This window comes from Rhineura floridana, chromosome 15, assembly GCF_030035675.1.
Source record: "Rhineura floridana isolate rRhiFlo1 chromosome 15, rRhiFlo1.hap2, whole genome shotgun sequence".
Taxonomy (NCBI): Eukaryota; Metazoa; Chordata; class Lepidosauria; order Squamata; family Rhineuridae; genus Rhineura; species Rhineura floridana.
Window position 1 is genome coordinate 12,586,275 of NC_084494.1, and position 17,567 is coordinate 12,603,841.

Genomic DNA, 17,567 nt, shown 5'->3' on the forward strand with positions numbered 1-17,567 from the left:
GCGCGATGCAGCTAACGCGCTTAATACTGCAGCGGCCGGGGTGGGTAAGTTGGGGGTGTTTGCGGCGCCGCCGCTCCTGATTGGCCCCGGCGTTATTTGGGTGTCGCCTCCAATTATGGGCAGAGCAGAGGAGGGCGAGGGGTGTGCGAGGGGAGTTACCACCCCAGCCCTGGAAGGAGGGGCAGGGGGCGTGTCCGTAGAGAGGGGGGAAAGGGGGCGTGGCCTCAGCAGACAGCATGCAAAAGTAATTCAATCCACTTCAAACTACACTCATTCATTCTCGCTGCGCTACTTTCGCTGGTGGGGAAACTGTAACGAGCCGTTCGGGCGAGCGCGCTTATCGGACCAAGCAATACTTTTTGGGGTGGTGTATTTTCCCGCGCTGAAAGGAGGCGGGTGGGTTAGTAAAAAAAACAAAAAAAAACCAGCAACGAAGAGCAAGTAAGCGATCAAGCAACGAGAGGAAAAGAAAATAAACACCAAAAAAGAGAGGATCGGGGGGGATTCATTTTATTTTTGTGCCACAAATGGCCAAAGGCGAAGGAGCGGAGAGCGTTTCAACGGCAGGCCTTTTGCAGCCAAGCATCTTGAAACAAGAGGACCTGATCCGGCCCAAGGTACGTGCGTCGAAATGCTATTGGAGTGTGTGAGAAGGGCAGCCTCTTTGGGGGCCGGAGTGGTGCGGGGAGAATGTGAAGGAAACTTCTCCTCGGGGGGTTTAAAGCTGCAATCCGCTTGATCCGAGAAGAAGGAAGGAAGGATTTACTCCTGAGGAGGCAGGGCTGCACGTGAGTGGTCATCGGGTCGGGTTGGTTAATGGGAAAGTGGTCGATCGGAATGGTTTGAGGTTCTTTAAAGGGCCATACATGCCTATGTATATGTGTGTGTGGGTAAGTGTGTGTGTCTGTGTAAAGCTTTGGAACCGAGGCGTGGGACTGCCGTTCGCTCCCCACGCCGGAATGCAGATCGTGGCGTCCAAGCGAAGTGGCAGATCCGAATCCCATCAGGATTGGGGCGGCGGGGTGGGGGGAGGGGGCAGGAGGCTTCCTTATAAGGTTTATTCGTCGAGATTGGAGGGGGGGAGGCTTGGAGGACAGAGCATGGCTTGGAGGCGGAGTCTGGCGTATTGGAGCCGCTTTGTCAAGGTCGGCCCCTCACTCTCTCTGGAATCAACGGGCGAGCGGGATTAGAAGCGGAGGGAAGGGGGCAAGGGGCGCGCCACGGGGGTGGGGTTGCTCTGGGGTGGGGTCTCACTGTGTGCGCCCCCTTTTCGGCCGTTCTGCGTGCCTCCCACTCAGGGGAATCCAAGGGGTGCTGTAGATTCCCCCGCGTCGTCCCCCCGCCTTTCGTCCGCCTCGGACTGGTAGTAAGTCGGCTCCAAAGGCCTCCGAGCCGTTCAAGTTCATTCATAAGAGACAAGGGCAAACTATTCTTTTAAAGGAGCCGCGTCCCCTTTTCTCTCTGTGGGTGGCTCCCTCGCATTTATGGGGGGGGGGGGAAATCATTTTCTTTTAAGCCCAGCATCTAGAAAATTGGACTTCTTCCCGCTTTCTTATATACACTTAAAATACAATCACGCAACGAGTGGGGATCCAGTTGGAAGGAAACGTGGTGCAAGTGAATAAAGCATTTCTTTTTTAAAAGTTTGTAAATTAATCCCCTTTTTGTGAAAGGACCGCGGAACTTTTAAAGAAGCGCAATGGATTATTTTTTTAGGGTATCTCTGGAACACACAGTCAAATGCTTAGGGTCGTATCCAATGCTAGCCTTACTCAGAGCAGACATCGTGAAATGAAATGGACGTGACTAGCTTTTAGGCTCATTGATTTCAATGGGACTATTCCAAGTAGAATTTAGGGTTGTAGTCAACTAAGTCCTACTCAGAGTAGGCCCATTGAAATGAATGGACCTAAATTAGTTGTGGCTATGAACTTAAATAGGTTTACTCTTAGTAGGACTAGCATTGAATAACATGCTTAGGGAGAGGATGATAATAAGCTATCCATGGCTGGGCCATTTGAACTGATCCAGCTGAGCTTTTGTTATGTTCTAACGATAGATTCCCGGGGTTGGGGTGTGGGATTTTGACCAGCCTGCTTTCTCTTGGGACTCGTGAATCTGGGGCAGAGATGAGACGAAGCTGGTTGAAAGATACTGTCCTGGGGCGCTAAATAAAAAGTGGCCAGTTTTGTAGTGGGTAGTATAGATCCAATACTTGATGGGTATCATTGAACCGTTTACTCCTCAGTTTCCCAGGCTGGCAAATGGGTGCAAGGGGATGTGAAAATGTAACCTACCCACCGTGAATGAATGAACCAAGGGGCTGTCATGTAAAGACTTGGGAATGGTACGTGTGCTGTAGATGATAGATGATGACTTTCAGTAGACCCAGAGGAAAGATAAGACTCCTTGAAGGGGGTCAGTCCCTAGTGCAAATGCAGGGGTGCCATTTCCGGGGTTGGGGAGAGGCTTAAAGGCCCGCTGATTCAAGGCTGCGTTGCAAAAAGGCAAAATGCTTCAAGAGCATTTGTGGTTATGTTATAATTGGCATTATTCTCATTCAACACAAGCCAGAGTCACTTTTCCTTTTTAAAAGGGAGGGGGGGGATTTGTGCCTTTGGCATGCTTAATACATTGATTCCAGTTGTTTGCCTAGTGTAGAACTGCTCATGAAGTGTATGCAACATGGCTAATGGTGGAAGGAAAAGAAATTACACACACCCCAGTGCATTGCAGGCTTCTTCCAGTGTTGCAACACTGCTGCAGAGGAGGTCAGCATCACTTCTTTGCAACAGAAAGGAAAGCTCAAGGAGGCCTGTTGAATCTGTATCGAGATTGGCTGGGGGGGGGGTGCAAGCTGAAAGCCCACCCTTTTGCCTACTCAGTCCTCCTGAAACAGACTTTGCTCCTTCCTGTACCATAAAGGCTTTAGAGAGGCTCATTGTTATAGCAGCCTCCTTACTTGTGCTGTGTTGGATGGGGTGAGAGTAACCCTTAACGGCCTGCAGGGCGCTGTAACTACAGCTCTTCCCCTAGGAAAGCGTACACCAGTGCCGTTGAAGTACGTGGCTCTTTCAGGGCCTCTCCCTTCCCAACTGCCAACTCCTGGGGAGGCTGCCTCAGCTGTTCTCTCTGCAGATGCAGCTGGACTTGCTAAACTTGGCAGCTGGGTGGCTCTGCAGAATTAGTCCACTGGCTCCATTCAAAAGCAGTCGGCATCCCTGCTTCCTAGGGAAGTCCACTTGTTATCGGTAAATCCCCACTTTTTAAAAGTCTTCTAGACTTCAGTGCTGTCTAGTGAACCCAGGGAGCTTTGCACAGCATCGGTCTCCTTTGCTTCCAAGTTAACTGTATAGGCAGAGCAGTTGCAAAGCCAGGTGGCTGTATGGACCTTGTGTTGAATAATCGTGCAGGCTGAAAGGTGTGGGCCAGGAAGTGTTTGTGATGATCCCTGCCACCCAACAGTTCAAATCTTGCTTCTGCTATGGATTCACTCGCTTGGGAGACTTTAGCAATTGGAAAACTGTCTGTCAGCCACTGTGCCTTCACCGGGCTCCTGCTGGGAGGAAAGGCAGGATATAAATAAAATAATAATATGAGGCTGGTTATAATGCAGGCCATGAAGAACATGTTATTTTCCACAACAATTGACCTTTGTTTTTGTAGTATTTTTAATGTTTTTTTTAATTCTACAGTGGTTGTTTTAAATGTGTTGTAAACTGCTTTGATGTTTAACGAAATAGCAGTATATAAATATTTTTATAAATAAATAATACTGGCCTGCTGTGCAGGGTTGCTCTGAAGATTTGCTGAGAGAGTCTGTGGGCTTTTCAGTGCTCTGAAGCAGATGCGAGGAACCTTTGGCCATCCAGATGTTGTTGGATTCTGGCTCCCATCACCCCCATCCGACATGGTCAGTGATCAGGGATGATGGGAGTTATAGTTTGGTGTGGTGAGTTAAGGTGTTGGACTGCAACCTGAGAGACCAGGGTTCGAATCCCCACATAGCCATGAAGCTCACTGGGTGACCTTGGGCCAGTCACTGCCTCTCAGCCTCATGAAAACCCTATTCACAGTGTCGCAATAAGTCAGAATTGACTTGAGGGCAACACACACACACACACACACAGAGAGAGAGAGAGGGGGGGGGAGAGAGGGGGAGAGAGAGTTTGGCAACATCTGGAGGGCAACAGTTTCCCCATCCCTGCTCTATCATGCAATGCAAATGTTAAGTGCTATTCTGTGGAATCCTGTACATCAACCTTTCCCAAACAGTGGGTTGCCAGATGTTGCTAAACCATAGATCCCATAATTCCTTACCATTGGCCATGTTGTCTGGGCTGATGAGAGTTGTAGTGCAGCAACATCTGGTGACTAGAGTTGCCAGGTTCCTGGCCTGAGACTGATCCTGTATCTTTAGGAGAAGAGAAAGTCAGCCAAGTGCAGGTGTTCTTGCAACACTGTAATGAGAAAAACCACAAGGTGGGGGAAGGGAGAATTCCAAAGGTTGTGAAAGGCTGCTATATGTATCTACTCAGAAATTAATATTGAGCACAATGGGGCTCAGGCGCCATCTGCACTATACATTCAAAGCAATATCATACCACTTTAACAGAGTGGTTTAACAAGCAATCCCTATTCTTAGGGAATTTGGAAAATTGCAGCTGTCTGAGGGGAACAGGGGTCTCCCAACAACTCTTAGTGCCCTTAAGAAGCTGCCGGTCCCAGGATTTTTTGGGGGAAGCCATGTCTATTTATAGCGCTTTAAAAGCATACAGATGGGGCCTTACTCTCATGGAGGGAAGTGCATTTTTAGGACTGCAGCCTTAAAGAGAACGCTACCTCTAGGAAATGAGGATAGTTCACGGGTGATAATTGTGGTGGAAACAAAGTTGTGGCTCTCTTCAGAGAAGAGTCATGTGACTTAACACCATATGTTTGTGCTGGAGCTCCTGGTTTAGACAGCTATCACTTGCAAACCTACAGAGTTTGTTGGTACGAGATACTCTGCAGAGAAGAGGATCCGACTTGTGTTCTTATGTTCTTACACACTTCATGCAACTGGTTAGAGTTCAAGCGTGCAATGTACTATTTTATTATCTGACCACTCACTGAAATGTAGGAAGTACATTTTTGATCCCTTCCTTGATATTTTTGGAAGGCTTAAGGCTCCAGACCCATCCCAATTGACCTAGACATAAACCCCACTGAACTCAACTCTTACTTCTGAGTAGACATGTATAAGATTGTGCTGTAAATAGTAATCCTTTAGAAAAGGAAGATCCTGGCTTTGGGGAAAAGGAGGAACAAATGCTAAGGAAAAATCTGGATTGTACACTTTTGTTGATGGTTTTCTTATATCTTTATTCAGTCCTCCCAAGATTGTCAGGGTAGCATAACTGGTTCCTCCTGTCCTGTCCTCGTAAAAACCCTTTGAGGTAGGCTTAGCTAGAAATAAAGTGACTAGACAACAATCGCTTAACAAGCTTTGAACCTGGGTCTCTCTAAGTCCAATGCTCTAACTTTGGGGGAGTGCCATTTCTTTGGGGTAGAGCACCTTCTTTCATGCAAAAGGCCCCAGGTTTCAGCACCGGGACTCGGAAAGACTCCCATCTGAAACTCTGGAGAGCCACTGCCGGGCTGGGTGGCTAATCTTTGGTCCTCCAGATGTTGCTGGACTCCCATCATGCCAATGACATCTGGAGGACCACAGTTTCCCAGACCTTTGTGTAGACCAGGGGTGGAGGATCCTGTGGTCCTTTGGATGTTGTTGGACTCCAGCGACATCTGGAGGGCCACAGTTTCCCCATTTCCCGCTGCAGTGTTTGTATTTTTAAAAGTACTTGTATACTGCAATCTCATTAAAAAAATACCAGAGTGGTTTACAACAACTATGTACAGGCTAAAAACTACACCAAATTTTAAAACTGATCACCAGCTAACAATTACAGAAACTGCTTTTCTTATAATTGCCTGCATAAAGCCTGGCTGCAAACGAAAAGTTTTCAGCAAATGTTTGAAGGTCCATAAATAAGATGCCTGCTGAATCTCTGTTGGAAGAGCATTCCCCAGGACTGGGCCGATGACACTGAAGGCTCGGTTTCATGTTGATGTCAAATCAAATGAGCCTCAGCAACTCGGGACAATCAGCCACGCTCCATCCGATTATCACAGTGATCGAGTGGAGATATAAGGGTTCAGACGGTCCTTAAGGTACTCTGGACCTAAGTTGTTCGGGGCTTTGTAAATTAATACAAGGACCTTGAACCTGGCCCGGTAGCATATGGGCAGCCAGTGCAGATGTTTTGAAAGTGGTGTCACATGCTGTTGACTGTATGCCCTAATTGGGAGTCTAGCTGCTGACTTGTGGACCAGCTCCAAGGACAGCCTCACATAGAGCACATTGCAGCAGATGGCCAGTTGGGCCAACAATCACCTGTGGTATAAAGCAGCTTCCTCTCTTCCCAACTGCTACTTCACACAGAGAGGATGTGGTTTAGATATGTTGTAGTCTTCCTTCTTCACTTAACAAGCATTATTTGCCAGGAACTGACCAGGTGGGGATTCTTACCAGGAAACGATTCTGAAATTATTACCTGTTTAAGAAATAGAAAAGACAATAATGCTGGGGAAAACAGAAGGGAGTAGAAAAAGAGGAAGGCCAAACAACAGATGGATTGATTCCATAAAGGAAGCCACAGACCTGAATTTACAAGATCTGAACAAGGTGGTTGATGACAGATGCTATTGGAAGTCGCTGATTCATAGGGTCACCATAAGTCATCATCGATCTGAAGGTACATAACAACAAGAAACAGGTTTGCTTTCTAGCAGTCCTCATGGCCAGGGCTTTGTATGCTGTGCTGCAGTGATCTCTTTTTAAAGGAAATATTGTGCAGCCTATAGAAGTCATATAAAATAAAACATTTGCACAAGATTTTTGTATAGAGAGTATACTGTATATTTGTTGTACAAATTTAGGAAAGTTGCGTGGTACACTACTGAATGGGTAACTTTGCTTGTTATGTAGATCAGAAGCAAGGCCTGTAAATGTACTGGGCAGAGCAGTTTATTTTCATAAAAGATTAAAGGTAGGTAGGTATTTATTGTAACGGTCCGAGACCAGCAAAGCAATAAAAGATTAAAAGGAAATCTCCTAGATGGCTTTCTTTCACAACAGAGAACCAAACTAGATGCGATGTTAGTCATGTGGTTACCTGTGGTGTGCTGCATTTTTAAAATAAAAAATACATTTAAAATAGTTAACAACTTCTGTAAATGGCTATCATGGGGAGGGGGGGCTTTAACCCTTTGTCTCCATTGCAGTCCTGATTAGAATTTCTCACTCTTGACACCTGATACCTTCAGTGGGAAGAACCAAGTTCCACTGATGCCAGTAATAGCTGCTAATGACATGACCAACATCATGTGTACCCAGGCTGAAAATGTTCATATAATATTGAGAACTGAGTTCATTGTAGCTCTCAGGCTGTTTAAAGAGCATAAACCAGGGATGTAGAGCCTGTTACCCTCCAGTTGTTGTTGGACTCCAACTCCCATCAGCCTCTGCTGGCGTGGCCAGTGTCAGGTGTCAGAATCCACCAATATCTGGAGGGCCACCAGTTGCCCATTCCTAACATGGACTTAGGAACATATACTCAGGGCTGGTGCCAGGCATGACTAGGTCCTTTTAATTATTTATTTATTTATTAAATTTATTAGTTGCCCATCTGGCTGACTGTCCAGCCACTCTGGGCGACGTACAAAATAAAAACATACAAGTACATTAAAACATTAAAAATCTCAACAATAATAATAAAACCTAACCCACCCCAAAAGCCTGCCTGAAGAGCCAGGTCTTCAAGGCCCGGTGGAAGCTCATCATAGAGGGGGCGGCGGTGATCATTTGGGAGGGAATTCCGCAAAGGGGGGGCCACAATCGAAAAAGCCCTCTCCCTAGTTCTCACCAGTCCAGCTGTTTTAACTGGTGGGATAGAGAGAAGGTCTTTTGAGGCTGATTTTGTTGAGCGGCATCCCTGATAATGTTGGAGGCGTTCCTTCAGATAGACTGGGCCGAAACCGTATAGGGTTTTAAAGGGTCAGAACCAACACCTTGAATTGGGCCCGGAAAACAACTGGTAACCAGTGCAACTCCTTCAGCACTGGAGTGATGTGATCTTGCCGGCGGCTGCCTTTAATCAGGCGAGCTGCCGCATTCTGTACCAGTTGCAGCTTCCAGACTGTTTTCAAGGGTAACCCCACGTAGAGCGCATTACAGTAGTCTAGGCGAGAAGAGACCAGGGCATGTACCACAGATGGGAGCAGATGGTTGGGAAGGTATGGGCGCAGTCTCCGTATCAGAAGGAGTTGATACAGAGCCGCCCGGCTCACAGCCGAGACCTGAGCCTCCATGGACAGCTGGGAGTCAAGAATGACCCCCAGGCTGTGGACCTGGTCTTTCAGGGGCAATTGTACCTCATTGAGCACCAGGTCAACATCCCCCAACCTTCCCTTGTCTCCCACAAACAGTAACTTGGTTTTGTCAGGGTTCAGCATCAGCTTATTCCTTCCCATCCAGCCACTCACCCACTCCTTGGGCACCATTCTGTCCATGCCGCCCACCCACATGTGCCACCTACCTGTCCTGCTGTGGTGAATGTTGGCTGCGCTGTACACGCACACCTGCCATCAACCAAGATAGCGGCCAAAGCTTCCCTAATGGGCTGATGCCTCTGCTGCCATCTTGGTTGATGGTAGGCATGCGCAGCCAGCATTCACCACAACAGAAGAGGTAGGTGGGGCATGCAGGTGGGCATCGCAGGCCTGTGTGGTCGTGGGGAGGGGAGTGCCTGGGAGCTCCTTTTCTGAGATCTGTGGGTCGGGAGCTGACGCTGCCATGGATCACAGAATGGAAGCATTGCCCACCCACACTAAGGAGGGGCCCCAGGAGCCCTCAGCCAGGGCCTGACCTGGCCGCCCTCTGGAGCCGGCCCTGCATATATTATATAGAAGTGTTGTGGCAAATGCAAAAGTGCAGGGTCCCTTTATGACAGTCGCACCACACACCAGCATAGCTACACCCCCTTTCCCACTTTCCATTGACTCCTTTGCTGTCTGTGTCGTCTCCACATCCACACTCCGCTACAACAGACACCCCTAGGAGCCAATCAGCATGAAAGGGAAGGCTGTGTTAGTGACGGAGAAGAGTCTTCTCATTGGCTGACTCATTTCCTTTCACTCTGATTGGCTCCAATCAGCACAAAAGGACATGGACTCTTCTTAGTGGCTAACATGCTCCCCTTTCATGTTGATTGGCTTGTATGTGGGAACCTGGTTGGGACCCTGCTCCCCAAAAAGTAAGGGGTCTATGACCTCCCTGTGACATGGACAACTACACCTGTGCATATATAAGATTACCCAGCTGGACACAGTGGGTGATCCTCCTAGTAACATACATCTCCCTGGAGCCAAGCCTGCCGCTATGCCATAAACTGAAAACACTTTCCTATTTGGAGTGAAGAGACGGAGCTCTGCGCCTACGGCAATTTACCAGACCTTGGCTTCCAGTATCGAGCCTTGTGCGGCTGAGTAATTCATAGGGCCCCTTCATGCGTCCTTTTTATTGCACATTTATTTGTGCTCATGATCCTATCAGGACGGTCATGTGCTATCCCACTTTCAATTCTGTTTGTGCCTGCAAAAGTTTTGGGGCGGTCATTTGGCTTCATTTCTAATCAGTGCATATCCCATGTCCTGCTGAAATTCCATAACCTTTTATACCACAAAAGTTCTTGGGGGTTTTTTTTGTCTCACTTTGGTTCTATGTGCCAGTGTGGTGTAGTGGTTAAGGTGTTGGACTAGGACTGGGAGACCAGGGTTCGAATCCCCACACAGCCACGAAGCTCACTGGGTGGCCTTGGGCCAGTCACTGCCTCTCAGCCTCAGAGGGAGGCAATGGTAAACCCCCTCTGGATACCACTTACCATGACTGGGAGTCTTTTACTTGGTTAGCAGGAAATTAGTGTTGTGGTGTGAAATGCCTTGCCACGGAAGCAACACTCCGGGCCGGATTCTGTTGTCCGTCCTTGATGCAACTCCATTGAAGCAGAGCTGTTTGCAAACAGTGAGCAAAGCAAATCTTTGCTAGTAAGAGGAGGGAGCTATATACTCAAATATGCCTTGAGCTGAGACGAGCACATGTGGCTGAAGTTCCTTGGAGGTCATTCAAGGCTTCACACTGATTCAGGCAGGGAAGCAACTTTTAAAAAAACCAACCAGTTCCAAAATGGTTTTGATTTACCCAGTGAGGTGCAATTTTAAAAGCCTTTGCGTTAAACTCGACTCTTTGAATGTCCTCTCAAGAGTGCGCTGTGTGGATTAGTTGTTTTTCTAGGTTTGTTCACACATCGCACTAAACACGGGTACAAGCTGTCTCTACACAGGTACTCATTTGTGTGAAAGAGTGTACACTTGTTGATTTATACAGCTCAACTCCTGTGTATGCATGCTGCAGGCTTGTTCAACATGGCATGCAATTAACTACTAGTGTACAGCTCAGCTAAGAACATAAGAAGAGCCTGCTGGATCAGGCCAGTGGCCCATCTAGTCCAGCATTCTGTTCTCACAGTGGCCAACCAGGTGCCTGGGGGAAGCCTGCAAGCAGGACCCGAGTGCAAGAACACTCTTCCCTCCTGAGGCTTCCGGCAACTGGTTTTCAGAAGCATACTGCCTCTGACTAGGGTGGCAGAGCACAGCCGTCATAGCTAGTAGCTATTCATGTACGCAGATGGTACACTTGTTGACTGAACGCCCTGTTTGCGGCTCCACTGGACTAGATGAACCAATGGTCTGATTCGCTGTCGGACAGTTTTCGGTGGTTCTTTGAACCCTTTCATTGCATTTAATGTCTCCTAGGAGGTGTGAGATAAAGAGGTCGCTTTTTCATTTGGCTTCTAAAGAAAGGTGCAACTTAAGTTGCAATGTAATAGATGTGCTCTTCCCGTTCACTCCCCAAAATGAGTCAATTGCCTGCAATTTTTTCAGTTGCTAAAGTATATGAGAAAGAAAGGGAGTTTCTCTGGGTTTTGAACATGCACACGCAGTATTTGTTATGGACACATCAATAACTTTGTATTGATGGTGGCTGATTTAGTATGCCCATCCCCCATGTTTTCCAGAGAGAAAGCAAAGGAAAGCTATCGATAAGCAGCAAAGTGTGTTATGCCATTGGGGGAGCCCCTTACCAGATCACCGGTTGCGCCTTGGGCTTCTTTCTGCAGATCTACCTGTTGGATGTGGCTCAGGTAAGTCTGACCAACCGGGTATGTTTACTTTTGAGGAGTAGCACAAACACATATTTATGATTTGTCCTGGATCCAGCATGTGGGTGTGGGTGAAGCTACTCTTGTCCCCAACAACTTTGCACCAGATACATTATTTTTCCTGCGCTGTTTATTTATTCATTTTATTTATTTATTCAGCTTGTATACCGCCCCATAGCTGAAGCTCTCTGGGTGGTTTACAATAACTAAAAACAAATACAATTTAAAATACATCTTTTAAAAACAATTAAAACAATATAGAACACATGCTAAAATGCCTGGGAGAAGAGGAAAGTCTTGACCTGGTGCCGAAAAGAAAACAGTGTTGGCGCCAGGCACACCTCATCAGGAAGATCATTCCATAATTTGGGGACCACCACTGAGAAGGCCCTCTCCCTTGTTGCCATTCTCCGAGCTTCCCTCGGAGTAGGCACCCGGAGGAGGGCCTTTGATCTTGAACGTAGTGTATGGGTGGGTTCGTATCGGGAGAGGCGTTCCATCAGGTATTGTGGTCCCAAGCCGTATAAGGCTTTATAGGTCAGTACCAGCACCTTGAATCGAGCTCGGAAACATAAAGGCAGCCAGTGCAAGCAGGCCAGAATCGTCTGGTCCCTGTTACCAATCTGGCCGCTGCATTTTGCACAAGCTGCAGTTTCCAAACCGTCTTCAAAGGCAGTCCCACATAGAATGCATTGCAGTAATCTAATTTAGACCAGAGCACGGACAACTGAAGCCAGGTTATCCCTGTCCAGATAGGGATGTAGTTGGGCCACCAACCGAAGTTGGTAGAAGGCACTCCGTGCCACTGAGGCTACATGAGCCTCAAGTGACAGAGATGATTCTAGGAGAACCCCCAAGCTACGGACCTGCTCCTTCAGGGGGAGTGCAACCCCATCCAGGACAGGTTGGACATCCACCATCTGGTCAGAAGAACCACCCACTAACAGCATCTCAGTCTTGTCTGGATTGAGCCTCAGTTTATTAGCCCTCATCCAGTCCATTGTCACAGCCAGGCACCGGTTCAGCACATTGACAGCCTCACCTGAAGAAGATGTAAAGGAGAAATAGAGCTGCGTGTCATCAGCATACTGATGGCAACGCACTCCAAAGCTCCGGATGACCACACCCAACGGTTTCATGTAGATGTTGAACAGCATGGGGGACAGAACTGACCCCTGCGGAACCCCATACTGGAGAGTCCAGGGTGCCGAGCAGTGTTCCCCAAGCACCACCTTCTGGAGGCGACCTGCCAAGTAGGAGCGGAACCACTGCAATGCAGTACCTCCCACTCCCAACTCAGCCAGTCTCCCCAGAAGGATACCATGGTTGATGGTATCGAAAGCCGCTGAGAGATCAAGGAGAATCAACAGAGTCACACTCCCCCTGTCTCTCTACCGACAAAGGTCATCATACAGGGCGACCAAGGCTGTTTCTGTGCCAAAACCAGGCCTGAAACCTGACTGAAATGGATCCAGATAATCAGTCTCATCCAAGAGTGTCTGGAGCTGGCCCGCAACCACTCGTTCAAGGACCTTGCCCAGGAATGGAACATTTGCTACTGTTTCTTTAACAGGCCTGGTGCTCACAAAAAAACAATGACTGAATGGGCCACAGCACTGAATAACCTGCAAATGAAAACAAAGAAGTAAAAACCTAGCATGTGAGGAGCAGGGTTCTCAGCTTGCCTGCTGCCCAATGTGCTTCTGCGTGAAAGCTGTCTCAGGATATTGAGTGTCCTACTCTATAGGGCAAGAGTCGAAGGGTTCTCCTGTTAAGGAAAGGGTTGCAGCTCAGTGGTAGAGCATCTGCCCTGCAGGCAGGAGGTCCCAGGTTCGATCTCCAAATAGGGCTGGAAAAGACTTCCCGTCTGAAAACCATGAAGAGCTGCTGCCAGTCAGTGCAGGCAATACTGAGTTAGAGGGACCAATGGTCTGACTCCAGATAAAGCAGCCTGCTAGGTTCCTGTTCTAGTTATGCTCTTTGCAGGGATCTTTGTGCATGGAGGAGCATTTCATAATGCAAATTCCCCGCCTGAAGTGGTGCAGCCCAGATGCGAGGTGTGTCTGTCTCTTGTGTTTTCTTTTGTGAAAACTGGCCTCTCAGCTCTGTCTTCCAAGGCACCCAACCTGCTGCCAGCCCTCCTCTATGCAGCCTTCTCAAGTATCTGTAAGCAGGGCCGGCTCCAGACATGCTGGGGCCCTTGGGCACCAGCTTGCCCTGGGCTCTGGCGCACGTGCACTCACACATGCGCGCTTGCACAAACACACACCTACCTGCCTCTCGCAGGGAGGGAGCTTCTTCTGCCTGCCCATTCGCTGGCTCCGTCTGTCCTGCCTTTTGTGGCTGCTCGGGCTGCTACGCGCACGCATCGCTGCCAGCAATCAAGATGGTGCCGGAGGCTTCAGCCCCTTAGGGGAATCTTGGCTGCCATCTTGGTTAATGGCAGTCCTGTGCTCGCAGCCTCAAAAGATAGGGGAGACGGGCAGGCGGAAGAAGCTCCCTCTCTGTGATCCACAGCAGCTACTCTCTGCCGCAGATCGTGGGAAAGGAGCGCTACTCCTCCCCCATCCTATTGAGAGGCCCCTGAGGGGCCTCTGTGGTTCCAGGGCCCCCCGGCCAGGGCCTAACCTGACCGCCCTTTGGGACCGGCCCTCTCTGTAAGTCTCTATAGACTGGGGCACCATGAGATGCCTAGTTCCAACATTAGCATTAAATTAGCCCCTCGATCCACAGATCATTACAGAGAAGCAGACCCCTTTCTCTTTTTGGTGCTGTTGAATTTTTTTTTTAAAGAACAGCAGACCTTTCTAAATCTAGCTAGCAAGATGTTTTAATTCACGGATAGTTTTATAATGACTTTAAATGTTACAGTGTTCATATAATCACACACTTATTTCTTTGGATTGTTATGTTTTGAAATGCTATAGGTTTTGTTGTTGTAATAATGCATTGATTAGCATTTTTGTTCTGTTGCGAGCCGCTTTGAGCATGTCTAGACGGAGAAGTGGCATACAAATTGAAATAAAATAAAGTTTAACAGGAGAAAAGAGGAAGAAGACATGGAATAGGAAGCTGCCTTAACAGAGAATGCAATATTGGTGCATCTAGCTCAGTACTGTCAACACTGACTGGCAGCAGCTTTCCAGAGCTTCAGAAAGGAGCCTTTCCCTCCCCACCCCCTGCCCTGCCTGGAAATACCAGGGGCTGAACACCTGGGACCTTCAGCATGCAAGACAAATGCTCTACCACTGAGCTATGATGTTCCTTGTTTGGCTAGAAGCACCTGTAAGTTCCTTCTTCTGGAGCATGATTAGCATAGCACAGCCTTCACCAACCTGAGAGCAGGGAGTGTACCTCACTTTGAGAACCACTGACCCAATGTGAATAAAATCAGAAGTCTTATCCAACCCGCTCCTCCCTTTCAGGATTGAAAATGATGGCATTTCTGTGAGGTGAACATTTTCTCCTCTGGCTGTGTATTACATTGAGAACATGCTGTTCTCCTCCAGTGGCGCATGATGTACTGTTGATGCTGTGCCTTGCGTGGCATCTCACTTTTCACAAATAAAATAATGGTGGCATTTGCCACTCTGGGCTCCTTTTGGGAGAAGGGTGGGATATAAACGTAATAATAAGGGGTAGACCTGAACATCTGGAGGGTACCAGGTTGGCTACCTATGTCTTAGGGTTTGTTTACACAACCTGTGACCTTCCAAGCCAAATTTAGCCTGCCAGCAAGGCATGATGAGTCACCTGGGGCTTGAGAAACATCCTGTTTTTTCTTTTTAATGCCTGGATGAGGGGAGGTTTCCAAGCACCTGGCAGGCAACCCTGCAGAGCTGGTGGTCTTTGTTTATGGCTTCATCTGACACTGTACCCCTAAGTCTGCACAATGTGTGGTAGGCCACATTGGGCAGGTTTAGGGGGCGGGAGCAGACAAAGACCCCTGCATGCAGGAAATTGCAAAGAGACACCTGGAAATGGTGATCTTTGAAAGTGTCGCAGGTGTGACTTTACCTGTACTCATGTGGATCCACAACTCCAGTTTTAAGCTGAATTGGGTCTCTTTCTTTTCCTTCCCCCTTCTGATAGCTGGACCCTTTCTATGCTTCCATCATCCTTTTTGTGGGCCGTGCATGGGATGCCGTTACTGATCCAGTGGTGGGTTTCTTCATCAGTAAAACATCATGGAGTCGCTTTGGACGCCTGATGCCCTGGTAAGCTAACCCTTCCTGATATCTGGGGACACCTACAGCTAGCAAACGCTTGCCATTATGATGAGAAGCATTTGCCTTTGTGAATAGAGTGGGGGCTTGTCTGTTGCTAGGGTTCTCGGGGTGATGGTGCAAAGATTTTGGGGGTGAAAGCTTACAGTGTCTCTGTGTGCTGTGTGCAGTCAAGATGAAAGAGCTGCATTTGGGGACACCTGTGCAGAGGTGACCTCTGACCCTGGGTGGCCTGGCCGTGCCCACAGATTCTCCAAATGCAACATTTGCATCTTTAAGGGATGGTCAGGTGAAGTGTATATGTAGGAGAAATTGAAGGGATGCCTTTGGGGGCACTGCTGAGGTGGAAACTAACCCTCTTCACTGCCCCTATCCTCGTAGCACCATCCTGGGTGATATTTCTGGGTCCCCCTAGAGTTCTGCAGAATGTTGAGAGCTGATTTTCATATATGGGTGGTCAAGCACATGTCAGTTTGGGGGCGCCCTAGGGGAGAGTACAGGAGCCTTCCACAACTCAACTAATCCTACAACTGAGTTGTAGACATCAGAGAGCCTGCTGAGGTTACTCCTGAAGCTTCCAAGCCCACCTGCACTTAGACTGGGGCTTTTTGGGTGCTGAAGGGGGTGATGCTGGGATGCAGGAAATCTGCAAAGACAAGAGGCAATGTGAGAGGAGAGTGTTTGGTCTTTCTCTGGTGAGGCACATAGCAAGCTGCCTTGTGCAGAGTGAGACCATTCATCCACTTAGCCTAGTACCGGCAGGTCTTCAGATCTTCAGGGGAGTCTCTTCTTCATGTTCCATCATGGGGAAGTTTTGCTGTGTGGCAGTGAAGGATGGGAGAGCCTTCTCTGTGGTGTTTCAGAATGCTCTCCTTGCAGAAGGATAACAGTAAAAATGTAAATGTACTGCCTTCAAGTCAATTCCGACTTATGGCGACCCTATGAATAGGGTTTTCATGAGGCTAAGAGGCAGTGACTGGCCCAAGGTCACCCAGTGAGCTTCATGGCTATGTGGGGATTCAAACCCTGGTCTCCCAGGTCATAGTCCAACACCTTAACCACTACACCACACTGGCTCTCAGAAGTATAACAAGCACCTAGGCAAATAAATAAACTTTGTCCATGCATTTGTTTTTGAGCTGCTGCCTGTTTAGCCTGCTCTGTTTCAGCTGCCTCTTCTGTTTATGGCAGAACCGTGCAACAAACAAAATGATAAAATAAGCATAGCTGTAGACCAGCCTTTCCCAACCGGTGTGCCTCCAGATGTTGTTGGACCACAACGCCCATCAGCCTCAGCCAGCATTGCCAATGGCTGAGGCTGATGGGAGTTGTGGTCCAACAACATCTGGAGGCACACCAATTGGGAAAGGCTGCTGTAGACCATCTGTGAAGAACCTTTGGCCCTCCAGGTGTTGCTGAACTGCAATTCCCATCAGCCCTGGCCATTGGCCACGTTGCTGGGGCTGATGGGAGGTGTAGTTCAGCAACATCTGGAGGGCCAAAGATTTCCCACTTCTGGTCTATGCTGATGCTTATTTTATCATTTTGTTTGTTGTATGGTTTGTTTGGGTGGGTGGGTGCGTTCATTTTGCGTTGTGTATTCTGTCCTGGTATCTCTGTAGGTCAGATGAGCAACCTTTGTTCAGCTCAGGGGCTGCATTTGTTTATGGCCAATTTTCCACAGGCTGCTGGATGGAGGCTTGGATGCGATTCTTGCCTCTGCAGGCTAAATTCATCCATGTGAAAGTAAGAGGTTTCTGCGCCACTACCCACAAACATATATTCACTAATAGGCAAAAAACTGTGCTGTTTAAGAACGTACCTATAGCCAATAGATATTTCTATCAAACTTTAAAAAGCAGGGAAATTGGGCAGCTATAGTGAATGCACCAGGGGAGCAGGGGAGCTGACCTCCTCTCTGAGATATTGTACTGCCCTACAAATTTGTCAAAATGCAAACACAATTTGGGTTGGTCATTCACTGTCCAATCCACTTCCTGTGTAGCTTGGAAGAATTTGG

General features: G+C 48.2%; 1 protein-coding gene across 2 annotated transcripts in view; it reads left to right on the forward strand.

The window, feature by feature from the left end:
- The first annotated feature begins 232 nt into the window (after positions 1-232).
- The window catches only part of MFSD2A (MFSD2 lysolipid transporter A, lysophospholipid), a 62,275-nt gene continuing 44,940 nt past the window's right edge, over positions 233-17,567 (forward strand). The window contains exons 1-3 of one of the 2 annotated variants that reach the window (XM_061596603.1): positions 233-617; positions 11,178-11,303; positions 15,414-15,538. In XM_061596603.1, the coding sequence (XP_061452587.1) occupies positions 528-617; positions 11,178-11,303; positions 15,414-15,538 (341 nt within the window). In that variant the 5' untranslated portion in view covers positions 233-527. Of the gene's footprint in view, positions 618-1,089; positions 1,146-11,177; positions 11,304-15,413; positions 15,539-17,567 lie in introns of those variants that run through there. The other variant, XM_061596604.1, reaches the window with a different exon arrangement.